Raw genomic sequence first — 21,417 nt, forward strand, 5'->3', positions numbered from 1 at the left:
TGGGGTACCAGTACCGAGTCGATGTGTAGGGATACTAGGAAATTGAGGTAGATATGTACATATAGGTAAAGGTAAAGTGAATAGGCAACAGGCTAGATACTAGACAGTGGCAGCAGCATATGTGAGGAGTGTGTAAGTGTGTGTGTGGCGAATGTGTGCACGTGTTATGTGTGAGTGAGTGTGTGTGTTTGTTTATATAGGTTGGAGTGTCAGTGTAAGTATGTGTGAGTTTGTGGGTAGAGTCCAGATGTGTGTGCATAGAGTCAAAAAGAGTTACTGCAAAAAGGGTCAATGCAGATAGTCCGGGTAGCTATTTGGTTAACTATTTAGCAGTCTTATGGCTTGGGGGTAGAAGCTGTTCAGGAGGCTTTTGGTCCCGGACTTAGCGCCCGGGTATCGTTTGCTGTGGTTTAGCAGAGAGAACAGTCTATGACTTGGGTGACACCGCCTGTTATAGAGATCCTGGATGGCAGGGAGTTCCACCCCAGTGATGTACTGGGCTATACGCACTAACCTCTGTAGCGCTTTGCGGTCGGATGCCGAGCAGTTGCCATACCAAGCGGTGGTGCAGCCAGACAAGATGCTCTCAATGGTGCATCGGTAAAACATTTTGAGGATCTGAGGGCCCATGCCAAATCTTTTCAGCCTCCGGAGGGGTAAGAGGCATTGTCGTGCCCTCTTCACGACTGTGTTGGTGTGTTTGGACCATGGTAGGTCCTTAGCGATGTGGACACCGAGGAAATTTAAGCTCTCGACCCGCTCCACTAAAGCTCTATCAATGTGTTCGGCCCTCCAGTTCCTGTAGTCCACAATAAGCTCCTTTGTCTTGCTCACATTGAGGGAGAGGTTGTTGTTCTGGCACCACACTGACAGGTCTCTGGCCTCCTTCCCATCATCGTTGGTGATCAGGCACACCCCCGCGTGTCATCGGCAAACTTGATGATGGTGTTGGAGTCGTGCCTGGCCACGCAGTCGTGGGTGAACAGAGAGTACAGGAGGGGACTAAGCATGCAACCCTGAGGGGCCCCGTGTTGAGGGTCAGTGTTGCTGCCTAGCCTCACCACCTGGGGGGCTGCCCGGCAGGAAGTCCAGGAACCAGTTGCAGAGGGAGGTGTTTAGTCCCAGGGGCCTTAGCTTAGTGATGAGCTTGGAGGGCACTATGGTGTTGAAAGCTGAGCTGTAGTCAATGCAGTCAACAGCATTCTCACGTAGGTATGTCTTCCTTTTGTCCAGGTGGGAGAGGGCAGTGTGGAGTGCAAGAGATTGCATCATCTGTGTATCTGGTTGGGCGTTATGCAAATTAGGGTTGGTCCAGGGTTTCTGGGATGATGGTGTTGATGTGAGCCATGACCAGCCTTTCAAAGCATTACATGGCTACAGGTGTGAGTTCTATGGGGCGGTAGTCATTTAGACAGGTTACCATGGCATTCTTGGGCACAGGGACTATGGTAGTCTGCATGTAGTTGGGCACAGGGACTATGGTAGTCTGCATGTAGGTATTACAGACAGGGAGGGTCAGGGAGAGGTTGAAAATGTTAGTGAAGAGTCTTGCCAGCTGGCCAGCACATGCTCGGAGTACGCGTACCGGTAATCTGCCTTGTGAATGTCCACCTGTTTGAAGGTCTTACTCACATCGGCTACGGAGAGCGTGATCATACAGCCACCCGGAACAGCTGGTGCTCTCAGGCATGGTTCAGTGTTGCTAGACTCGAAGCAAACATAGAAGGCATTTAGTTCGTCTGGTAGGCTTGCGTCACTGGTCAGCTCTTGGCTGGGTTTACCTTTGTAATTCGCAAGCCCTGCCACATCCGACAAGCATCAAAGCAGGTGTAGTAGGATTTGATCTCTGCCCTGTATTGATGCTTTGCCTGTTTAATGGTTCATTGGAGAGCATAGCGGGATTTCTTATAAGAGTCCGAATTAGTGTCCTGCTCCTTGAAGGCGGCAGCTCTAGCCTTTAGCTCAGTGCGGATGTTGCCTGTAATCCATGGTTTCTGATTGGGATATGTATGTACTGTCACTGTGGGGACGATGGCATTGTGGTAAACTCCTCAATGCCATCGGATGAATGCCGGAACATATTCCAGTCTACAGTATGCTAGCAAAACAGTCATGTAGCTTAGCATCCGCTTCATCGGACCACTTCCGTATTAAGCGCGTCACTGGTACTTCCTGTTTGAGGTTTTGCTTGTAAGCAGGAATCAGGAGGATAGCATTATGGTCAGATTTGCCAAATGGAGGGCGAGGGAGAACTTTATAAAGGTGGTGTAGAGTTTCCCCCCCTGTAGTTGCACAGGTGACATGCTGGTAGAAATTAGGTAAACCGGATTTCAGTTTTCCTCCATTAAAATCACCAGCCACTAGGAGCACCGTCTCTGGGTGAGCATTTTCTTGTTTGCTTATGGCCCTATACACCTTGTTGAGTGTAGTCTTAGTGCCAGCATCGGTTTGTGGTGGTAAATAGACAGCTACGAAAAATAGATGAAAACTCTCTTGGTAAATAGTATGGTCTACAGCTTATCATGACATATTCTAACTCAGGTTGAGCAGAACCTCAAGACTTCCTTAATAAAGATTGCGCACCAGTCTTCGTTGACAAAGAGACACACCCCACCCCCAAGGATCTTACCGGGTGCTGTTGTTCTGTTCCGTCAATGCATGGAAAACCCAGCTAACTGTATATCATCCATGTCTTTGTTTAGCCATGACTTCGAAAAGCATAGTATAATGGATTTCTTAATGTCCCGTTGATAGGACAGTCTCCAACGGAGCTCGTCCAGTTTATTCTCCAGCGATTGCACATTCGCCAATAGAACAGAGGGTAGGGGCGGTTTATTCACTTGTCGCCGTAGTCTCATCAATATGCCCGCACGATGACCTCTAAATAACATAATAAAAAAATCCCCATCAAAACCCGTCAGTTTAAGCTAGAGAAGGCCACCTATGGCATCTGCTGTGGAAGGCGGCAGAGCTACAGCGGTATTTGTCAGACTATGAGACATCCCGAAAATCGTTCTTCTCTCGAAAACGTCTGTAGCCTCCAAACTATTATGACCACTCTATGGAAAGGGGACACTCATGAACAAGATGGTTTTCCCCCGCTTTGTCACGGGACTCATCATAAGGTAACCGGTACCGTTAAAAAAATAAAAAATATGGAAGTATTGAGGTAGTTTTGTACCTTCCCAAAAAGGGGGTTAAATGTGTAAATATTAGAAAAATATCCTGAGCTTCCTTATATCACCTAGATATAGGACAGGCACTTCAAAACCTTGTTCCCTATGATTTCTTTTTTCTTGATTTTTTTTATTTGTTATAATTGTTATTCAATCCGCAAAATTCTATATTTTATCAAATGATGTTCTAATATATATATTTTTTTATACCTAAAGGGGTCCTAAAATTAAAAATCAAATAGCTAAATAAGCCATAGTATGACCATCTTAAACCCCCCCCCCCCCCTAACGGTTTAGATTTACAGGGGTTAAAAGATGCATTGTGAACTGAAGAGTGTGGAGAACGCATTAAAATGCACATTTGAACAAGATCAGGACACAAAACCGATGTTAGTGCCAGGTATAAACAGGACTAATGAGAGGCAAAGATGTGCTTTCCAAAGAAAATGAAATTGGAAGCGGGTGTGAGAAAGATAAATGATTGCGCTCTCTTGTTCTGCAAAAAGACAGAAGACGGGAAGAAGGGGGAAACAGATATTGCTTTAGTTGCAGATCACTTTGTAGGTGGTACATAAAGCCCTATTATAGAGAAAATAAATATGTTTTTGGAATTATTGCAATTATGTGGAAGGTATGCAAATAAGTCAAGAAGCAACTCATACAGACTCATACAGAGAATGGAGGCTTCGTCACAGCAAACAAGCAATAAACAACGTTTCTGATGCACTGTACACTGAGTGTACAAAACATTAGGAACACCGTCCTAATATTGAGTTGTACCCCCTTTTGCCCTCAGAGTAGCCTCAATTCGTGAGGGCATGGACTCTACATGGTGTCGAAAGCATTCCACAGGGATGCTGGACCATGTTGACTCCAATGTTTCCCACAGTTGTGTCAAGTTGGCTGGGTGTCCTTTGGGTGGTGGACCATTCTTGATACACATGGGAAACTGTTGAGCGAGCGAGTAATACCCAGCAGTGTTGCAGTTCTTGACACACTCAGACCGGTGCGCCTGGCATCAACTACATTACCATACCCCCCAAAGACACTTCAATCTTTTGTCTTGCCCATTCACAATCCATGTCTCAAGGCGTAAAAATATTTTAAAAACCCATCTCCTCCCCTTCATCTACACTGATTGAAGTGGATTTAAAAAATGACATCAATATAGGGTCATAGCTTTCACCTGGATTCACCTGGTCAGTCTATGTCATGGAAAGAGATGGTGTTCCTAATGTTTTGTACACTCAGTGTATTTGTATAGAAATACATTATTGATCTATTATTCAGCTATATGGATTCATTTACTTTTTTGGAGGCATTTTTGACAACAATGTGGCCTCATTACCAGGCAAAACCCCCTTTCCCCATTTCTTTTGCAACTTTGAAGCTTCCTGCAGATTTTGCTGCTGCTGAACCAACCCACTGAAGCGAGAACGAATGAGAGCAATGAGCTGAGCAGTCCAGCCTTCGAGCAGAGAATGGGGGGGGGGGGGGGTGCAAGCTGAGAAATAAACAAAAAGATTACTAGTTTTATTTGTTTAAATTATGCCCAGCTCATGAGGCCCCTTGATTATGATGTGAAGCCTGAGGCAATTGCCTCTTCTGCCTAATGGTAAGTCCGTCACTGTTCATAATAGCATAACGATCATCAAAGGCAAGGCCTGCCAGAGTCAGTTCTGGTGAAGCAGGAAGTTCTGAATGGGGTCCGGGAGCGGTAGAGAAGGGATGTGTTTTAGCCGATGCTTCCCCATCACTTTCCTAATACTGATCCGACATTGGTAGGTCAGCCTACGAGGACATCCTGGGGGAAAAAAGGAATTTGTTATCAACAGGATAAAGACACATTTTAACAGTCTGACATCACATTTTCCATTAAACTTGAATGATACACATCAACAATAATCTGATGGCAATTATGAGAAAATATCATATAAATCTACAAAACTCTTCCAAAGGTGCATGGGAGTAGCCTACATGAATGTCATACATGTTGAAATGCAAAGACAACAGCATACTGTACTTCCATCCAATTGACAACAGATTTGTGAATATTCTAAAATCTGCATATAGAAAATAAGTGCATTTTCTCACCAGTGGTGTTTACACCAAACGGTCAAAAAAAAAAATCAGTGTGTGATGTGCGGATAAAAATCAGTGCGTGATGACGTAGTGCACCCAAAAACATGTACCGAATAAAAATCTGAAGTTCAATGTGTTTCCATCGCATTTTCCACTCTACTCATAGTTTTGTCACAAAAACTGTTGCTTTAAATAGCAAATGTGCCTACTCTGGTCTTGGCATGTGCGCTCTAGCCAACAGCAGATACTGTACAGTGTGGGTATAGGCTAGTCTACATGATGAGATTTTTATGGATATTATTTTTATTTGTCAAACGGAAATCGATATTTACTGAAAAGTTTACTTCGATGTGATGGTTATTATATCAATATTTGTGCATAAAGGTGTTCCCACCTCAATTTCTTGCATAATTAATTTTAAAAACACAAAAAGATCCCAACATGTTGAACGAACAAGTTATCTGTCAGCATTTATACAATTGTTCAGAAAATTCCTGTTTCCATCACAGCTGGTGTGTTTAAAATTAAAATAAAATACAGTATGGCTTTACTCTCATAAAAACTGTGGATGGAAACGTGGTTTAAGTTCCAGTTAATTTTATGGCTAGTGCACACTATGCCAAACTTTGCTGACCTGTCAGCAGTTCCGTATGTTTTTCCCCCCAACATACACCAGTTTCCGGTAGGTCCATGGATCCGAGATAAACTGCTAGAGGAAGTTAGTCTAATTTCATAGAAGTAAGAAAGTCATGAGATTTCAAGGAAGTAATCTGATAGATGTGATGTGTTATCAATCAAAGTCCTTTTTACATCAGCAGATGTCACAAAGTGCTTATAAAGAAACCCAGCTTAAAACCAGCCTAAAACCCCAAACAGCAAGCAATAAATAAGTCACAAATAAGTCTCAAGCCTTAGCACTCAAGTCCCAAGTCAAGACAGGCAAGTCAAGTCTCAAGTCAAGACTGACAAGTCCCAAGTCAAGTCTCAAGTCCTAACCTTTGAGTTTTGAGTCCTAAACAAGTCATAATGTGCTCTTCACAAAATGTAATACCATTTCATATTTTTAACAAGAGTAATAGTTAGTATATTACATTTACACAAATCACAAATGCTTTAAAAAATCTATATATAATTTATTACTTTCCAAATAAACTTTATATTTCCATGGAAATACATGGGTAGCCATCAGAAAGACACATCAATACGACAACAAAAACTAAATATTGTAGTGCTCTCTGTCTCTATCCAGATATATTTTAGACACCTAAAACAATCCTGCCATAAAGTTACAATCATTTATTAAAAGGTACATCAAAACAACTGCTACTGAACTTCAAGTAGGCCTACAATTTGAACACTGGCCTGATTGTATATTTTTCTCAGACTGATCCCAAAGATGGGAGATAAAACCTGAACATGGAGACTGTGTGTGTGTGTGTAATGCATAAACAGTTAAATGTTTTCTCTTATCTCAGGGCCCTATGATGCATTGCATTTGCAAAAGACCAAATTCGATAAAAGTCTGTCAGTCATTTGTGCACGATGAGGCCGCAGTATGATGCCACCATGGCTGAAGACACGCTCGACCGGAGCACTGGAGGCACTGCCAAGACCCTGATGGTCACTCGGGACAGTGAAGGAAGAGCCTTCATGTTCATTGCCCAGAACAAGAGGCCATTCTGTCCTTCGCATATGTCAAGGTAGTGACTTAGCTGTAGTGGTCCCAACAGCTTTCTTCTGCCTCTACAGTGTGCTGCAAAAAGCCCTTTTTCTTGTCTAAGACTATGGTCCTCTCGCTCTTACTCATCAACAAGAGGCACAGCTTGCTCAGTCCCTGCAGCATCTTGCAGAATCAGCTCTGGCAAAACATGTAAAAGCATAGCAGAAACAAAATGGCCGGTATTAGAGTATTGGTGATGCAGTGGGTTAAACTGAACAAGTGTTATTGTTGCAGTCAATTGGATTAAAATGAGAAAAAGTTACATTAAAAACTCAATAATATTTACCTTTCACTCTTTGTGCCACCTCCTCTTTGACCTCCTCCTTGACCAGCACATGGTGCTCCGCCCACATCAGAGAAAAAGGCAGCTGCTTTGAGGTAGACTGGATCTGAAAAGGGGGCAGTGATTCCATCTTGTCCTGGCCATTTTCACATTGATGAAGATTCCAAGAAATCTTTTGTTCAGGGATGCCTGGAGACTTCTGACCAGGCCGCTCAGAAATTGGACTTGAGGCTTCCGCTACTCCAGGTGGTGATTCAGGGACAGGACAGAGGGAACAACAGAAATGATTGTATCTTCTCCCCTGTGTCAAATCTGTTGCTTCTCCAAAAGGCTTCAGGATGTCTCCCGTACTGTGAACAACTCCTTGTGCCCAGTCTTTTCTAGAATATGATAGAGCTTTAGATGGTCACATTGGATAACTGCCTTCACTTGTCTCAGTGTTGAGTTCCATCTTGTGTTGACAGCAGCAGGGATGCCTCTTCCCCAAATTCAGCCTCAAACACGTCTTTGAATGTTGTGCTTGTATGCAGCAGTGAACTGATTTTTGATAACTTTGAAATAGTCATCATCACATTTGTATCTTTCAAGCCATATCCCACCACCAGCTGGAGTGTGGGCAAAGCGCTGTAGGCTTGTACACAATCGCCCAACCTTAACGCACGCACACACACTCTCCGTGTGTGGTTACAGTAGGCTAATGTATGTCAATGGTTTTAGGTACAGCAGTAACATCAGGCAGGATTTAGGCTACCAACTGCCTAGCGAGTTGTAGCTCAATCTTGGGTGCAATGATCACTTTCCCGCACTGACTGACTGTGTGGAGGCTCATTGATTTAACGTTACGTTAGCCTACATGCTACACAAGCAAAGTTATATATAGCTGTCGGCTATATTAGTTACAATTTACCATTCTTTGTGCAGCTTCAAATGTCAAACAAAGTTGTAAGTTGTTGCACCTCCGTCTGTCATTTTCTTCACGCATGTTTGGCAAGTTGCAATCGATTTTTTGTTGACTACAGCGTAGTCTTTATATCCCAAAATAATATTTTGGGGTATGATCTTTCCATGGGCTGTTTGAATTCACCCGCCGACGTTCCTCTGCACTGCCATGCGCAACTTTTTCTCCACTGGCACAATTTGATTGGCTGCTGTCTGATTCAAACTGTAATCCATTAAATGAAGAGTTGATGCGCTGCACCCGTTTTTTAATAGCGTCATTTTTAATAATTGGGCTTATCAAGTCAGTTTGAGTCAAAAGACAAGTCCAAGTTAAGTCACGAGTCATTGGTGTTAAAGTCAAAGTTGAGTTGCAAGCCTTTTTTGATTTTGTCGAGTGTGGATAACGCATGAAAATGTACATTTGAGAAGCAGTGCACACTCCCGTGCTACTGTATTACCTTTGACCAATAGAGATTAAACAAGATTACTTTATGTAGTTATCACAAGCTTGTAACATAATAATCAATGTTCGTGGGTAGCTAGTTAGCTACCAATTATGTGTTAGTTAGTCTGCGGTCTACGCACATTACAATGGATATTCTAGACAGTTAAACATGCCAAAATGAACACAGTAGGTATTTATTAACGTATCAAGATAAAATATTATAGTCAGGCAACATACTGTATGAGACTGAGTGGGAAACTTTTCACACAGACGTCAGAGCATATTTTCTCTCGCTTTGGAACTCTGCCTAAGCAAGGTAGTTGATGGGTTTGACGTGTTGCCAGGCGTCACTGATTTACACTGGGTCTCCAACCCTTTTTAGATACTTTATATTATTGACTTCCCCAGGCTTACCTTATTAGGGAAGCCTGGTTCTCCACGAGGCTAGTTATGTAAAATCAATCAATAAGTAACGTAAATTAAGAGTTTAATTCCAAACCCTATTTATCCATTTTCAGAAATGTTTGTAAATTAGCTGTTCTTTTTTTGAAGAACTTCTGAAAGAGATGTGTTTTTTCACCATCTAATCGTGGCATGGGGTTGTTCAATGACAGACATGTAACAGTGCCTTCGGAAAGTATTCAAACCCCTTGACCTTTTTCACATTTTGTTATGTTACAACCTTATTCTAAAATGGATGAAATAGTTGTTTCCCCCTCAATCTACACACATTACCCCATAATGACAAAGCAAAAACAGGTTTGTATAAATTTGTGCAAAAAACTGAAATATAACATACATAAGTATTCAGACCCTTTACTCAGTACTTTGTTGAAGAACCTTTGGAAGTGATTACAGCATAGAGTTTTCTTGGGTATGATGCTACAAGCTTGGCACACCTGTATTTGGGGAGTTTCTCCCATTCTTCTCTGCATATCCTCTCAAGCTCTGTCAGGTTGGATGGGGAGCATCGCTGCACAGCTATTTTCAGGTCTCTCCAGAGATGTTCAATCAGTTTCAAGTCCGGGCTCTGGCTGGGCCACTCAAGGACATTCAGAGATTTGTCCCGAAGCCACTCCAGCATTGTCTTGGCTGTGTGCTTAGGGTCGTTGTCCTGTTGGAAGGTTAACCTTCTCCCCAGTCTGAGGTCCTGAGGGCTCTGGAGCAGGTTTCTATCAAGGATCTCTCTGTACTTTGCTCCGTTCATCTTTACCTCAATCCTGACTAGTCTCGTAGTCCATTCCGCTGAAAAACATCCCGCCGGCATGATGCTGCCACCACCACGCTTTACCGTAGGGATGGTGCCAGGTTTCCTTCAGACGTGGCGCTTGGCATTCAGGCCAAAGAGTTCAATCTTGGTTTCATCAGACCAGATAATCTTGTATCTCATGGTCTGATAGTCAATGTGCCTTTTGGCAAACTCCAAGGGGGCTGTCATGTGCTTTTTCCTGAGGAGTGGCTTCCGTCTGGGCAATCTATCATAAAGGCCTGATTGTGGAGATGGGAGATGCAGCACTCCATCAGAGGAACTCTAGAGCTTCGTCAGAGTGACCATCGGGTTCTTGGTCACCTGCCTGACCAAGCCCCTTCTCCCCAGATTGCTCAGTTAGGCCGGGCGGCCAGCTCTAAGAATAGTTTTGGTGGTTCCAAACTTCTTCCATTTAAGAATGATGGCGGCGACTGTGTTCTTGGGGACCTTCAACGCTGGTACCCTTCCGCAGATCTGTACCTCGACACAATCCTGTCTCGGAGCTCTACGGACAATTCCTTCGACCTCATGGCTTGGTTTTTGCTCTGACATGCACTGTCAACAGTGGGACCTTATATAGACAGGTGTGTGCCTTTCCAAATCATGTCCAATCAATTGAATTTACCACAGGTGGACTTTAATCAAGTTGTCGAAACATCTCAAGGATGATCACTGGAAACAGGATGCACCTGAGCTCAATTTCGAGTCTCATAGCAAAAGGTCTGAATACTTACGTAAATAAGGTATCTATTTTTCATTTTTAATACTATGTCATTATGGGGTATTGTGTGTAGATTGCTGAGGATAATTAAAAAAAAAATTTTTTTTAGAATAAGGCTGTAATGTAACAAAATGTGGAAAAAGTCAAGGGGTCTGAATACTTTCCGAATGCAATGTATTTGATTGAAATCAACCACTTGATGGTTTCATTTCAGAGAGACAAATAATCATGTTTTGTTGCAAAATGCCATATATCCGCCTCACTCTCGGAGGAATAAGTTGTACTGATGGGTTTTACACAGTAAAATGTGATAACTTCATTGTTTTTTATAAAGAACTGTACAAATTATACATTTGTGACATCAATATATACATTTGTGACATCAATATAAAACAATAAATCAATAGAGTGATATGAGATTTGTATGTAAAATATTTACATTTGACATTTTAGTCATTTAGCGGATGCTCGTATGCAAAGCGACTTACAGTTAAGTGCATTTACAGTATCTTAAGATGAGACAACCATATATATCCACAGTCAAATATACAGAATAGAAATATTTCATTCCAGCTAAACGACGGATATATAGTGTTTTGCAACAAAACCCATTTTAATAAACATCTAAAAATCTAGGAATAAAACATCTGAGAACACACACAAAGTTACACAGAAGAAATCATTAGATGAAAAAACACAAATGTGAAAAATTGGTGGATATAGCGTTTTGGAACTAAACTCTTCAAATACATTTTGTTTAATGTCTATGACCGCAAAGGTATCGGCAAGTGTTCATTTCACATTTGTGATGTGTGCAATGTATGTTGCTCTTACAGTATTTTTTTATTTCACCAGGTAAGCTAGTTGAGAACAAGTTCTCATTTACAACTGCGACCTGGCCAAGATAAAGCAAAGCAGTGCGACACAAACAACAACACAGAGTTACACATGGAATAAACAAGCGTACAATCAATAACACAATAGAAAAAAAGAAAGTCTATATACAGTGTGTGCAAATGGCGTGAGGAGGTAAGGCAATAAATAGGCCATAGTAGCAAAGTAATTACAGTTTAGCAAATTAACACTGGAGTGATAGATGAGCAGATGATGATGTGCAAGTAAGGTCTAAAAAAATAGCGGGTCCGTGTCACATTGGGTCAGGCGGGTTACCGGAAGGTATATTTAATAAAAAAATGGAAAAGAGATTGAAAATAAATTGAAATATGTACAAAAAAATACAAAAAATACAAAAGTACACGAGAGGACGACAAACCACGTATGCACTGCTACGCCATCTTGGAAGTATATGTATGTACATTTACCATTTCAGGTAAACACTTATGCCATGTTGCGACGGTAAGCTTTCAATAAACTCATAGGCAATAGTCAAATAGATACAAACAAATAAAGATGCTCTTCATACATCTTCATACATCGCAACCCACTACTACCCTTATTATTACTGTGACTTTTCATATCATAGCGCCGCATGGCTCTAGATAAGAGTGTCTGCCAAGTGACTAAAATGTAAATATAATGGTGCTGTGTGAAGGTTGGGGGATGGAACTCTACTCACTCCTGGCCTCCAAGTAGAGCTGCAGGGCTTCGGGGTCAACCCTCTCTCGGCCCCCGGCGGTCGCTCCCTCTCGGCGGGGCTGCTCCCAGGGTACCAGGCTGGGCTCGGCACCGTGGTCTAGCAGCAGTCTGACGAACGCCGCCTCACAGCCGTGTCTCAGCACCGCATCCAGTAGGCAGGAGGCCAAACCCTTTGCTAGCGCTTCGCGGCTCACTGGTCCGTTGTAGTTGTAGTCCGGCTGGGCGCCGGCCGCTAGGAGCAGGCTGAAGCAGTGGAGGTGGCGGTAGGCGGCGCTGATGTAGAGCGGGCACACCACCAGTGTGGTGAGGGTGCGGGCCGCACCAAACGGGGGCCTGGCGCCCAGCTGCTGGTCCACATCCACGTCGGCATGGAACCTGGAGAGATGGGTCGTGTTGATTAGGCACCATAGGGGGACAAAAATATTGACAAACAGGGAGGGCCTGCCTGTCCAATAAGAAAAGCTAATTTTCGCGGTTTCCATTGCGTGCACTAATGAACACGACCATGGTGATGGGACATGTTATGAACAGACAACAACACTGATCAATCAGACAATAACACAAAAGTAATGGAGAATAATTGTGTAATAAGACAATAGGCTTTTTTCAGAATGTATTGGTTTCCTTCCTTCGCCAAGAAAAATGAGCCCCGATTCCATTATTGGTCCTAGGCAATTCAATCAACAAATACTAGCAGATGACCCCTCCTATAGCCATTATAGCCTCCTTCATTCCATCCAATTCAATAAAATAAATTGGCATGGAAAGTTAAAGCACTCACCTGATGAGCTCTTGGAGTATGTCCACCCTGCCTACCCGTGCAGCGTGATAGACGGGAGTGCTGCGGTGGTGGCGGCTGCCGTTGGGGTCAGCTCCAGCTTCCAGGAGGATGGTCACACAGTCCAGGTGTCCGTTGACCACCGCCACGTAGAGGGCCGTCTGACCCTTCACATCCACTAGGTCCACCTTGGCCCCTTGGCCTATCAGGTAGGCCACACAGGCCCCTTGACCGGCTGTGGCAGCGATGCGCAGAGGGGTGCAGGGCAGCCAACCACAGCACCATACAGACTTCTCGTTGATCCGCCTGACAGCCAATAGAAGATGTTCGCTCAGAACTCATACCAGTTGTAGTAGATTATTTTAACTGTCAAGACGCTGTTAAATAAAGGGGCGGTATTGTCGATGGTGCCGTATCCTAAAAAGTGTTTCCAATATACACACATTTACAAACTAAAGAGAGATACAGAAAGGTGGAAGGGATTTTCTTGCAATAGGCCTACATCTTGAATATGACTGTGTTGGATATGAAAGGGGTAAGATAGTGGTTTTCTGACTTTGCTAAATACAGTATGTGCATAGGATATTCACATTGTGGGAAGTAAGAAGGGTACAGAACAGGTTGGAGATGGGGGTAGATAGTGTGCAGTAAGGCCCAGTGGCCTCCCTCCTTCACTCACTCTCTGAAGCTGTCCTCTTGCAGCATGTTCCTCAGAGTATCCAGGTCTCCTACGTAAGCAGCGTTGTGGAGTAGCGCGTCCTCACTCTGTTCTTCAGGCTTTTTATTGAACTGCTCCTGCAGCCATTCCTTCAGGTTACGGCCTGGACGAGAAAGAGCAACGCTAAAGCTCCAAATACCCAGATCAGATGATGCTGTGCTAACTGATTTACCTACCATTTCCACTACCACTGGGTTGCATAGCGACTATAAATAAATTACACACCATCCATGCATGCACATATTGACCTGATGTGTCATTGATGTACACATTTCCTAGATTAAATAGTGAATTACGAATAAATTAAGTGATTAAAGGGGCTCAAATCGATATAGTTCACTAACATGCTATAGTTTGCGTAATTACGCAGGCGTATGCAACGCAAATTGTAACCATAAATAGCCCAGCCAGCTTACTGAGAATACATCTAGTTTCTCACAATAATGCTAATGCAGCTGTATTCTCTTGCACAGCTAGGTGGTAGAACAGTGTAAACATTCAACGTGTTGTGTTTTACCTGCAGCTGTCGGGTTGGGTAGGTCAGAAACGGTGACAAGGGGACAGATGATATTCGGCGCAATGGGTGGGTCGACAACATCACCCAACTCGAAGCCTCCGCCGTCCGCCATTTCTCCCTAATAATAACTTCTCACGCTTCTTTGCAGGGAGTCTACTACGAAAAAGCACCAGAACTAGGAAAGTGATTACCTAGCTAGTATTACCAAAACAACTTTGTCATACCGTCCGTTGTGCCATTGTTGTTGTTATGGAATATATTTTTTATGACATCTCACTGATCACTCCTCTTTTTTGCTTTCCCTATCCGAGAGACGAGTGCGACTTCCTGTTCTTGGAGACAGTTAAAGGTGAAACCAGCAGCCCCTGTTGCAGTAAAAGGCTGAGGGATGGGGTTGGTTGGATTAACCACTCTCAAATTCATAGACAGTGCTAATGGATGCAAGGAATGACCAGCCATTATATAAAATTATAGTTTAAATCATGTTTTGAGGCTATAGTGATTATTTACATTTACTTTGTTTACAAACATTGGACTAAACCAAGTTTATATGCTGATGGATTAAGAGCTTAGCTCATGAGAAATGTAAGTTATATGTAAGTTATATTCTTCAAGTATCAAATGGGTACATATAATTAATTTATCAATCCAAAAATGGATGTAGCAACTGCTGATTGCCCCTTTACATTGGACCAAACGCATTATAGCTATGGGGAATACTGTAGAACCCCACAGTATCACGTTCCAGGAACAAACGTTTATTACTAGAACAGGGGGCAGGCAAAACGACAGGTCAAGGGCAGGCAGAGGTCAGTAATCCAGATCAGTCCATAAGGTACAGAATGGCAGACAGGCTCAGGGTCGGGGCAGGTAGAATGGTCAAAACCTGGAAAACTAGAAAACAGGAACTAGAACAAGACAGCAGCAAGGGGGAAACGCTGGTAGGCTTGACGAACAAAACTAACTGGCAACAGACAAACAGAGAACACAGGGGGAGAGGGGTAGGCAGGGGGAGAGGGGTGGGCCTGGAAACAGGAGACAAAGGGCTGTGAGACATGGGTTTGATACTAGACACATGAAAAGTGGGATGTATACGGAGGGTACGGGACAACAGAAGATGAACAGCAGAGGGGCTAGGTATCTTGGAGATTGGGAAAGGGACAATAAACCGTAGGGAAAGCTTGCAGGATTCCACCCGGAGGGGCAGATCTCGGGTGGACACCCATACCCTCTGCCCGGGACCATACCGGTGGCGGTCCGCTTGTAGTCGATACCTGGAGGTGGTCTTGAGAAGAGCCGATCAATCGGGCTCTATTCCAGGTACGACAACAGTGGCAGACAAACATCTGGGCCAAGGGTACGCCCACCTCTTGCTCTTGCTCCGGGAAGAGTGGGGGCTGATAACCCAGGGAACACTCAAAGGGTGAGAGACCCGTGGCAGAGTAAGGATGGGTGTTACGGGCATATTCCACCCACAGTAGTTGCTTGCTCCAGGTGGTGGGGTTGGCGGAGACCAGGCAGCGAAGAGTCGTCTCCAGGTCTTGGTTGGCTCGCTCCGACTGGCCGTTGGACTTGGGGTGGAACCCAGAGGACAGGCTGGCTGACGACACAATGAGTGTGCAGAACGCCTTCCAGAACCGGGACGAGAACTGAGGATCCCGGACGGAGACCATGTCCACTGGGAGTCCATGGATCCGGAAGACGTGCTGCACCGTGTGCTGGGCCGTCTCTTTGGCAGAGAGTAGCTTGGGGAGAGGAATGAAGTGGGCGGCTTTGGAAAACCGGTCCACTACTGTCAGGATAGCGGTGCTGCCATCAGACAGGGGGAGACCCGTGACAAAGTCCAGGGATATGTGGGACCAGGGACAGTGAGGAACAGGCAGAGGTTGCAGGAGACCAGCCAGAGCTTGCCGGGAGTCTTGTTGTACGCACAGATCGTGCATGCCGCGATGAACGCGGAGATGTCAGGAACCATGGTAGGCCACCAAAAGCGGTGTTGCACAAAGGTCAGGGTCCCAGGTGGCAGGCAAGCTTGGAGGAGTGGGCCCATTCCAGGACCGAGGAGCAGACATCGTCAGGAACAAACATCCGGTTATCTGGGCCCCACTGGGGTTCGGCTGGGAATGCTTCTCCTCACGAACCTGCTTCCCTATTCCCCAGCTGAGTGACATCGCCAGGCACGAGGTGGGATGGATGGTCTCGGGTTCCAGGGGTGTAGCCGTGGGGCTATAGCGGCGTGACAGCGCATCCGGCTTGACATTCTTGGATCCCAGTCGGTATGAGAAGGAGAAGTTGAACCGGGTGAAAAGCAGGGCACACCTAGCTAACCTGGAATTGATGCTTTGCATTGCAGAGATATTCCATGTTCTTGTAGTCTGTCCACACAATGAACGGCTGTTCCGCCCCTCCAGCCAGTGCCTTCATTCCTCCAATGCCATTTTCACCGCGAGAAGCTCATGATTCCCCACATCGTAGGATGAACCCAAGATGGGAGCTGTGGTGAAATGGTGTTTGAGATCCCGGAACATACAATCAGCAGCTGGGGACCACGTGAACGGAACCTTGGGAGAGGTGAGTGCAGACAGGGGGAAAGCCAGGGAACTGTAACCCCGGATAAAGCGGCGCTAAAAGTTGGCGAATACCAAGAAACGTCGAAGTTGCACTTTGGATGTAAGGCTGGGGCCAATCCACCACCATTCTCACCTTCCCGGGATCCATCTGTACACTCCCTGCAGCTATGATGTAACCCAGGAAGGGGATGGTGGAGCGATGGAATTCGCACTTCTCTGCTTTCACAAAAAGCTGGTTCTCCAGAAGGCGTTGGAGAACCTGTCGGACGTAGAGCACATGTTCTTGGGATGTCTTCGAGGTAGATGAAGACTAACCGGTTCAACATGTTGCAGAGAACATCATTCACCAGAGCCTGGAACACAGCAGGGGTTGTTGGTAAGGCCAAATGGCATGACCAGATACTCATTGTGACAGCTGGCTGTGTTGAAGGCAGTCTTCCACTCGTCCCCTTCCTGTATCCGCACCAGATGGTAGGCGTTCCGTAAGTCCAGCTTGGAGAACACGGTGGCCCTCTGGAGCGGCTCGAAGGCCGAGGAGATGAGTGGTAGGGGTAGCGGTTCTTCACCGTGATGTTGGTGAGGCTCCGGTAGTCGATGCACAGGCGCAGAGTTTTGTCCTTCTCCACAAAGAAGAACCCTGCGCCAGCGGGGGAGGCAGAAAGACAGATGAACCCTGCAGCTAGGGAGTCCTCAATGTAGGTCTACGGACCTGATAGAGTACAGTTGTCCCCGGGGCGGAGTGGTGCCTGGGAGAAGGTCGATCCCGCAGTCATAGGGTCGGTGCGGCGGAAGCGAAGTGGCCGAGCCTTACTGAACATCTCCCGGAGGTCCTGGTACTCCGCGGGAATGGCGGACAGGTCCGGGGCAACTTCCGAGCCCCCAGGAAGACGTCCCGGAGCAGGCTGCGCTGACTTCAGGCAAAAACCGTGGCAGAACGGGATCCAGCCCATGGTGGCACCAGCAGACCAGTCAATAAGGGGATTGTGTCGCTGGAGCCAAGAGAATCCCAATACCACGGGAACCTGAGGAGACTTAATAAGCAGGAATTGGATCGTCTCGCTGTGGTTCCCGGACACACGGAGGTTGATGGGGGTGGTATTGTGGATGACCCGGCCTATAGAGCGCCCGTCCAGCGCTAACGTCCATCGGAATGGAGAGGGGCTGAGTGGGGATGCCCAGCTCGGACGCCAGGGTAGCGTCCATAAAGCTCTCATCGGCCCCAGAGTCGATGACTACCCAGAGAGATTTCGACTGGTTCCCCCACAGCAAGATGGCATGAAAAGGGGTGTGAGTAAGGGGAAAGGGAAGTTCTCCGTATGGCCCACTAGAGTACTCGCTCCTACCGGTGAGCCTGGTCTTTTAGTGGACAGGTGGCCACAAAATGACCAGTAGTCCCGCAATACAGGCAACTCTTTGTGTGAAGCCTGTATAGCCGTTCGGCTGGGGACAGCCTACAGTGGCAAGAAAAAGTATGTGAACCCTTTGGAATTACCTGGATTTCTGCATAAATTGGTGTAAAAAAATGTAATCTGATCTTCATCTAAGTCACAACAATAGACAAACACAGTCTGCTTAAACTAATAACACAAACAATTATATGTTTTAGTGTCTTTTTGAAAACACTGTGTAAACATTCACAGTGCAGGGTGGAAAAAGTATGTGAACCCTTGGATTTAATAACTGGTTGACCCTCCTTTGGCAGCAATAACCTCAACCAAATGTTTTCTGTAGTTGCGGATCAGACCTGCACAACGTTAGGAGGAATTTTGGACCATTCCTCTTTACAAAACTGTTTCAGTTCAGCAGTATTCTTGGGATGTCTGATGTGAACCGCTCTCTTAAGTTCATGCCACAGCTTCTCAAATCGGGTTGAGGTCAGGACTCTGACTGGGCCACTCCAGAAGGCGTATTTTCTTCTGTTGAAGCCATTCTGTTGTTGATTTACTTCTGTGTTTTAGGTTGTTGTCCTGTTGCATCACTCAACTTCTGAGCTTCAATTGGTGAACAGATAGCCTAACATTCTCCTGTAAAATGTCTTGATAAACTTGGGAATTAATTTTTCCGTCAATGATAACAAACTGTCCAGGCAGCCCCAAACCATGATGCTCGCTCCACCACACTTTACAGTTGGGATGAGATTTTGATGGTGTGCTGTGCCCTTTTTTCTCCACACAGTATTGTGTGTTCCTTCCAAACAACTCAACTTTAGTTTAATCTGTCCACAGAATATTTTGCCAGTAGCGCTGTAGAACATCCAGGTGCTCTTTTGCAAACTTCAGATTTGTAGCAATGTTTTTTTTGACAGCAGTGACTTCTTCCGTGGTGTCCTCCCATAAACACCATTCTTGTTTAGTGTTTTACGTATTGTAGACTCGTCAACAGAGTTGTTAGCAAGTTCCAGAGATTTCTGTAAGTCTTTAGCTGGCACTCAAGGATTCTTCTTAACCTCATTGAGCATTCTGCGTTGTGCTCTTGCAGTCATCTTTGCATGACAGCCACTCCTAGGGAGAGTAGCAACAGTGCTGAACTTTCTCCATTTTTATTTGTCTTACCGTGGACTGATGAACATCAAGGCTTTTAGAGATACTTTTGTAACCATTTCCAGCTTTATGCAAGTAAACAATTCTTAATCTTAGGTTTTCTGAGATCACTTTTGTTCGAGGCATTATTCACATCAGACAATGCTTCTTGTGAATACCAAACTCAAATTGTGAGTGTTTTTTTAATAGGGCAGGGCAGCTCTAACCATCTCCAATCTCATCTCATTGATAGAACTCCAGGTTACATGTCTCCAATTAGCTTTTGGAGAAGTCATTAGCCAAGGAGTTCACTAACTTTTTTCAACCTACACTGTGAATGTTTAAATTATGTATTCAAGACATTAAAGTAGCTCCTCGTGTCTTCCAATGGTGCCTCCTTGGAGAGAGACAGCATTGTGGAGCTGGTCTGAGTCTGCTGGGTCAGTCATGGCCAGTTCGTACTATCACGTTTCAGCAGAAGACCCAGATGCAGACAGTGTCGAAGTAACAAAAGTGTATTACTAGAACCAGGGGCAGGCAAAACTACAGGTCAAGGGCAGGCAGAGGTCAGTAATCCAGATCAGAGTCCATAAGGTACATAACGGCAGGCTCAGGGTCGGGGCAGGTAGAATGGTCAAAACCGGGAAAACAGGAACTAGAACAAGACAGGAGCAAGGCAAAACCGCTGGTAGGCTTGATGAAGCAAACGAACTGGCAACAGACAAACGGAGAACACAGGTATAAATACACTGGGGTTAATGGGGAATATGGGTGACACCTGGAGGCGGGTGGAGACAAGCACAAAGACAGGTGAAAAAGATCAGGGTGTGACATACAGTGGAGTTGTCATAATACCAATAAAACCTAGCGGTCAAACAGGGAAATGGTTCCAATAGCTTTTCCACCATTCATTTTTCCCATAGGGGATTTTAGAAACTTTTAAAATAAGGGCTGGGTTTCATGTAGGCTTACCCTGGCGTGACATTTGGATAACCATGCAAATCTCTCTCGGACAAGTTGACTTATCAATATATTCGGTTCCATTTTCTCTCGAAAATGCAAATTAGCAACAAAGTAGACAATGCAAAACTTCAATACCTGCAAGCTCCTGCAAGTGCTCTCTAGCTGACACCTTTGCTAACAGGTATTGTCAATTGAACATTTGCACAAGACAGTTCACAGAATTGTCCATTTAAAGAAAATGTAGCCAATTGATTCATTACTACATTTAGTTAATCCAGAGATTATTACCTTTGCCTTGATTCGGCAGTCTTGTTCAGATCATCATCATGGCATTTGTAGTTCTTTATGATAGCCACATTAGCAGCTAATTAGCATTTCATTTTGGGGAGATTTACCACAGTTATCAAAACATCACGTCAGGGAAAGCCTACATGAAACACAGCCCTTATTAAGTGTTTCTAAAATCCCCTATGGGGAAAAATGAATGGTGGAAAAACTATTGGAACCATTTCCGTTTGACCGTGAGGTTGGGTATTACGGGTATTATGACTTATACTGTGGTACTCTATTCTGATACAGGTTGCATCCCAATAATAAACTCCTTTCTCCCGAATTGTGCCCTTGTTCACGTCTCTTCACTGATTTAAAGGAAATGACTGATATAAGAAATATAGTTGAAACTCCCTCTAGCCCATGCCTACACCAATCCAATGCCTTTCGGAAATTTGTGGGAGTGAAGTTTGGAGATATTATGGTGCCACTGTGTCACCAATGTAGTCATCACCCTAATATGAATTTAACAAGTTATGTTACTTGTCTGCTTGCTGAGATAAGGCTCAAATTCACGGGACAGAAGGTTGCATTCCCAAATCATTGCTTTTTTTTTGTTAACAGACATTTAATTGAATAGGTCGTAGCTTCCACAGTATACCAATTTCTGATTCAAATATAGCCTTGAGTATAATACTGATCAATATCATTATCATGAATAATGTACAGTACCAGTCAAAAGTTTGGACACACCTACTCATTCTAGGGTTTTTCTTTATTTTTACTATTTTCTACATTGTAGAATAATAGTGAAGACATCAAATATGGAAAAAACACATATGGAATCATGTAGTAACCAAAAAAGTGTTCA

General features: G+C 44.6%; 1 protein-coding gene across 2 annotated transcripts; it reads right to left on the reverse strand.

The window, feature by feature from the left end:
* Positions 1-3,695: 3,695 nt before the first annotated feature.
* Positions 3,696-14,567, reverse strand: asb1 (ankyrin repeat and SOCS box containing 1). 2 transcript variants are annotated; one of them, XM_071340311.1, is made up of 5 exons: positions 14,225-14,567; positions 13,669-13,810; positions 12,993-13,295; positions 12,192-12,586; positions 3,696-4,980 (listed from the first exon to the last, which is right to left on the reverse strand). In XM_071340311.1, exons 1-5 carry the CDS (start codon positions 14,334-14,336, stop codon positions 4,850-4,852), a joined length of 1,083 nt encoding a protein of 360 aa, XP_071196412.1. In that variant the 5' UTR covers positions 14,337-14,567; the 3' UTR covers positions 3,696-4,849. The 2 variants fall into 2 exon arrangements, 1 of the variants encoding a protein (XP_071196412.1); XR_011667716.1 differs by lacking the exon at positions 3,696-4,980 and adding an exon at positions 6,371-7,116 and having other exon boundaries at positions 7,265-12,586.
* Positions 14,568-21,417: the final 6,850 nt, after the last annotated feature.

The sequence above is a fragment of the Salvelinus alpinus genome, chromosome 14 (assembly GCF_045679555.1).
Source record: "Salvelinus alpinus chromosome 14, SLU_Salpinus.1, whole genome shotgun sequence".
Lineage (NCBI taxonomy): Eukaryota > Metazoa > Chordata > Actinopteri > Salmoniformes > Salmonidae > Salvelinus > Salvelinus alpinus.

Coding starts and splice junctions, on each gene's coding strand:
- asb1 (XM_071340311.1), bottom strand. CDS start 14,336: ATGGCGGACGGCGGAGGCTTCGAGTTGGGTGATGTTGTCGACCCACCC. Junction 13,296..13,668: donor CAAGAGGACAGCTTCAGAGA/GTGAGTGAAGGA, acceptor ATTGGCTGTCAG/GCGGATCAACGAGAAGTCTG. Junction 12,587..12,992: donor ATACTCCAAGAGCTCATCAG/GTGAGTGCTTTA, acceptor CCATCTCTCCAG/GTTCCATGCCGACGTGGATG.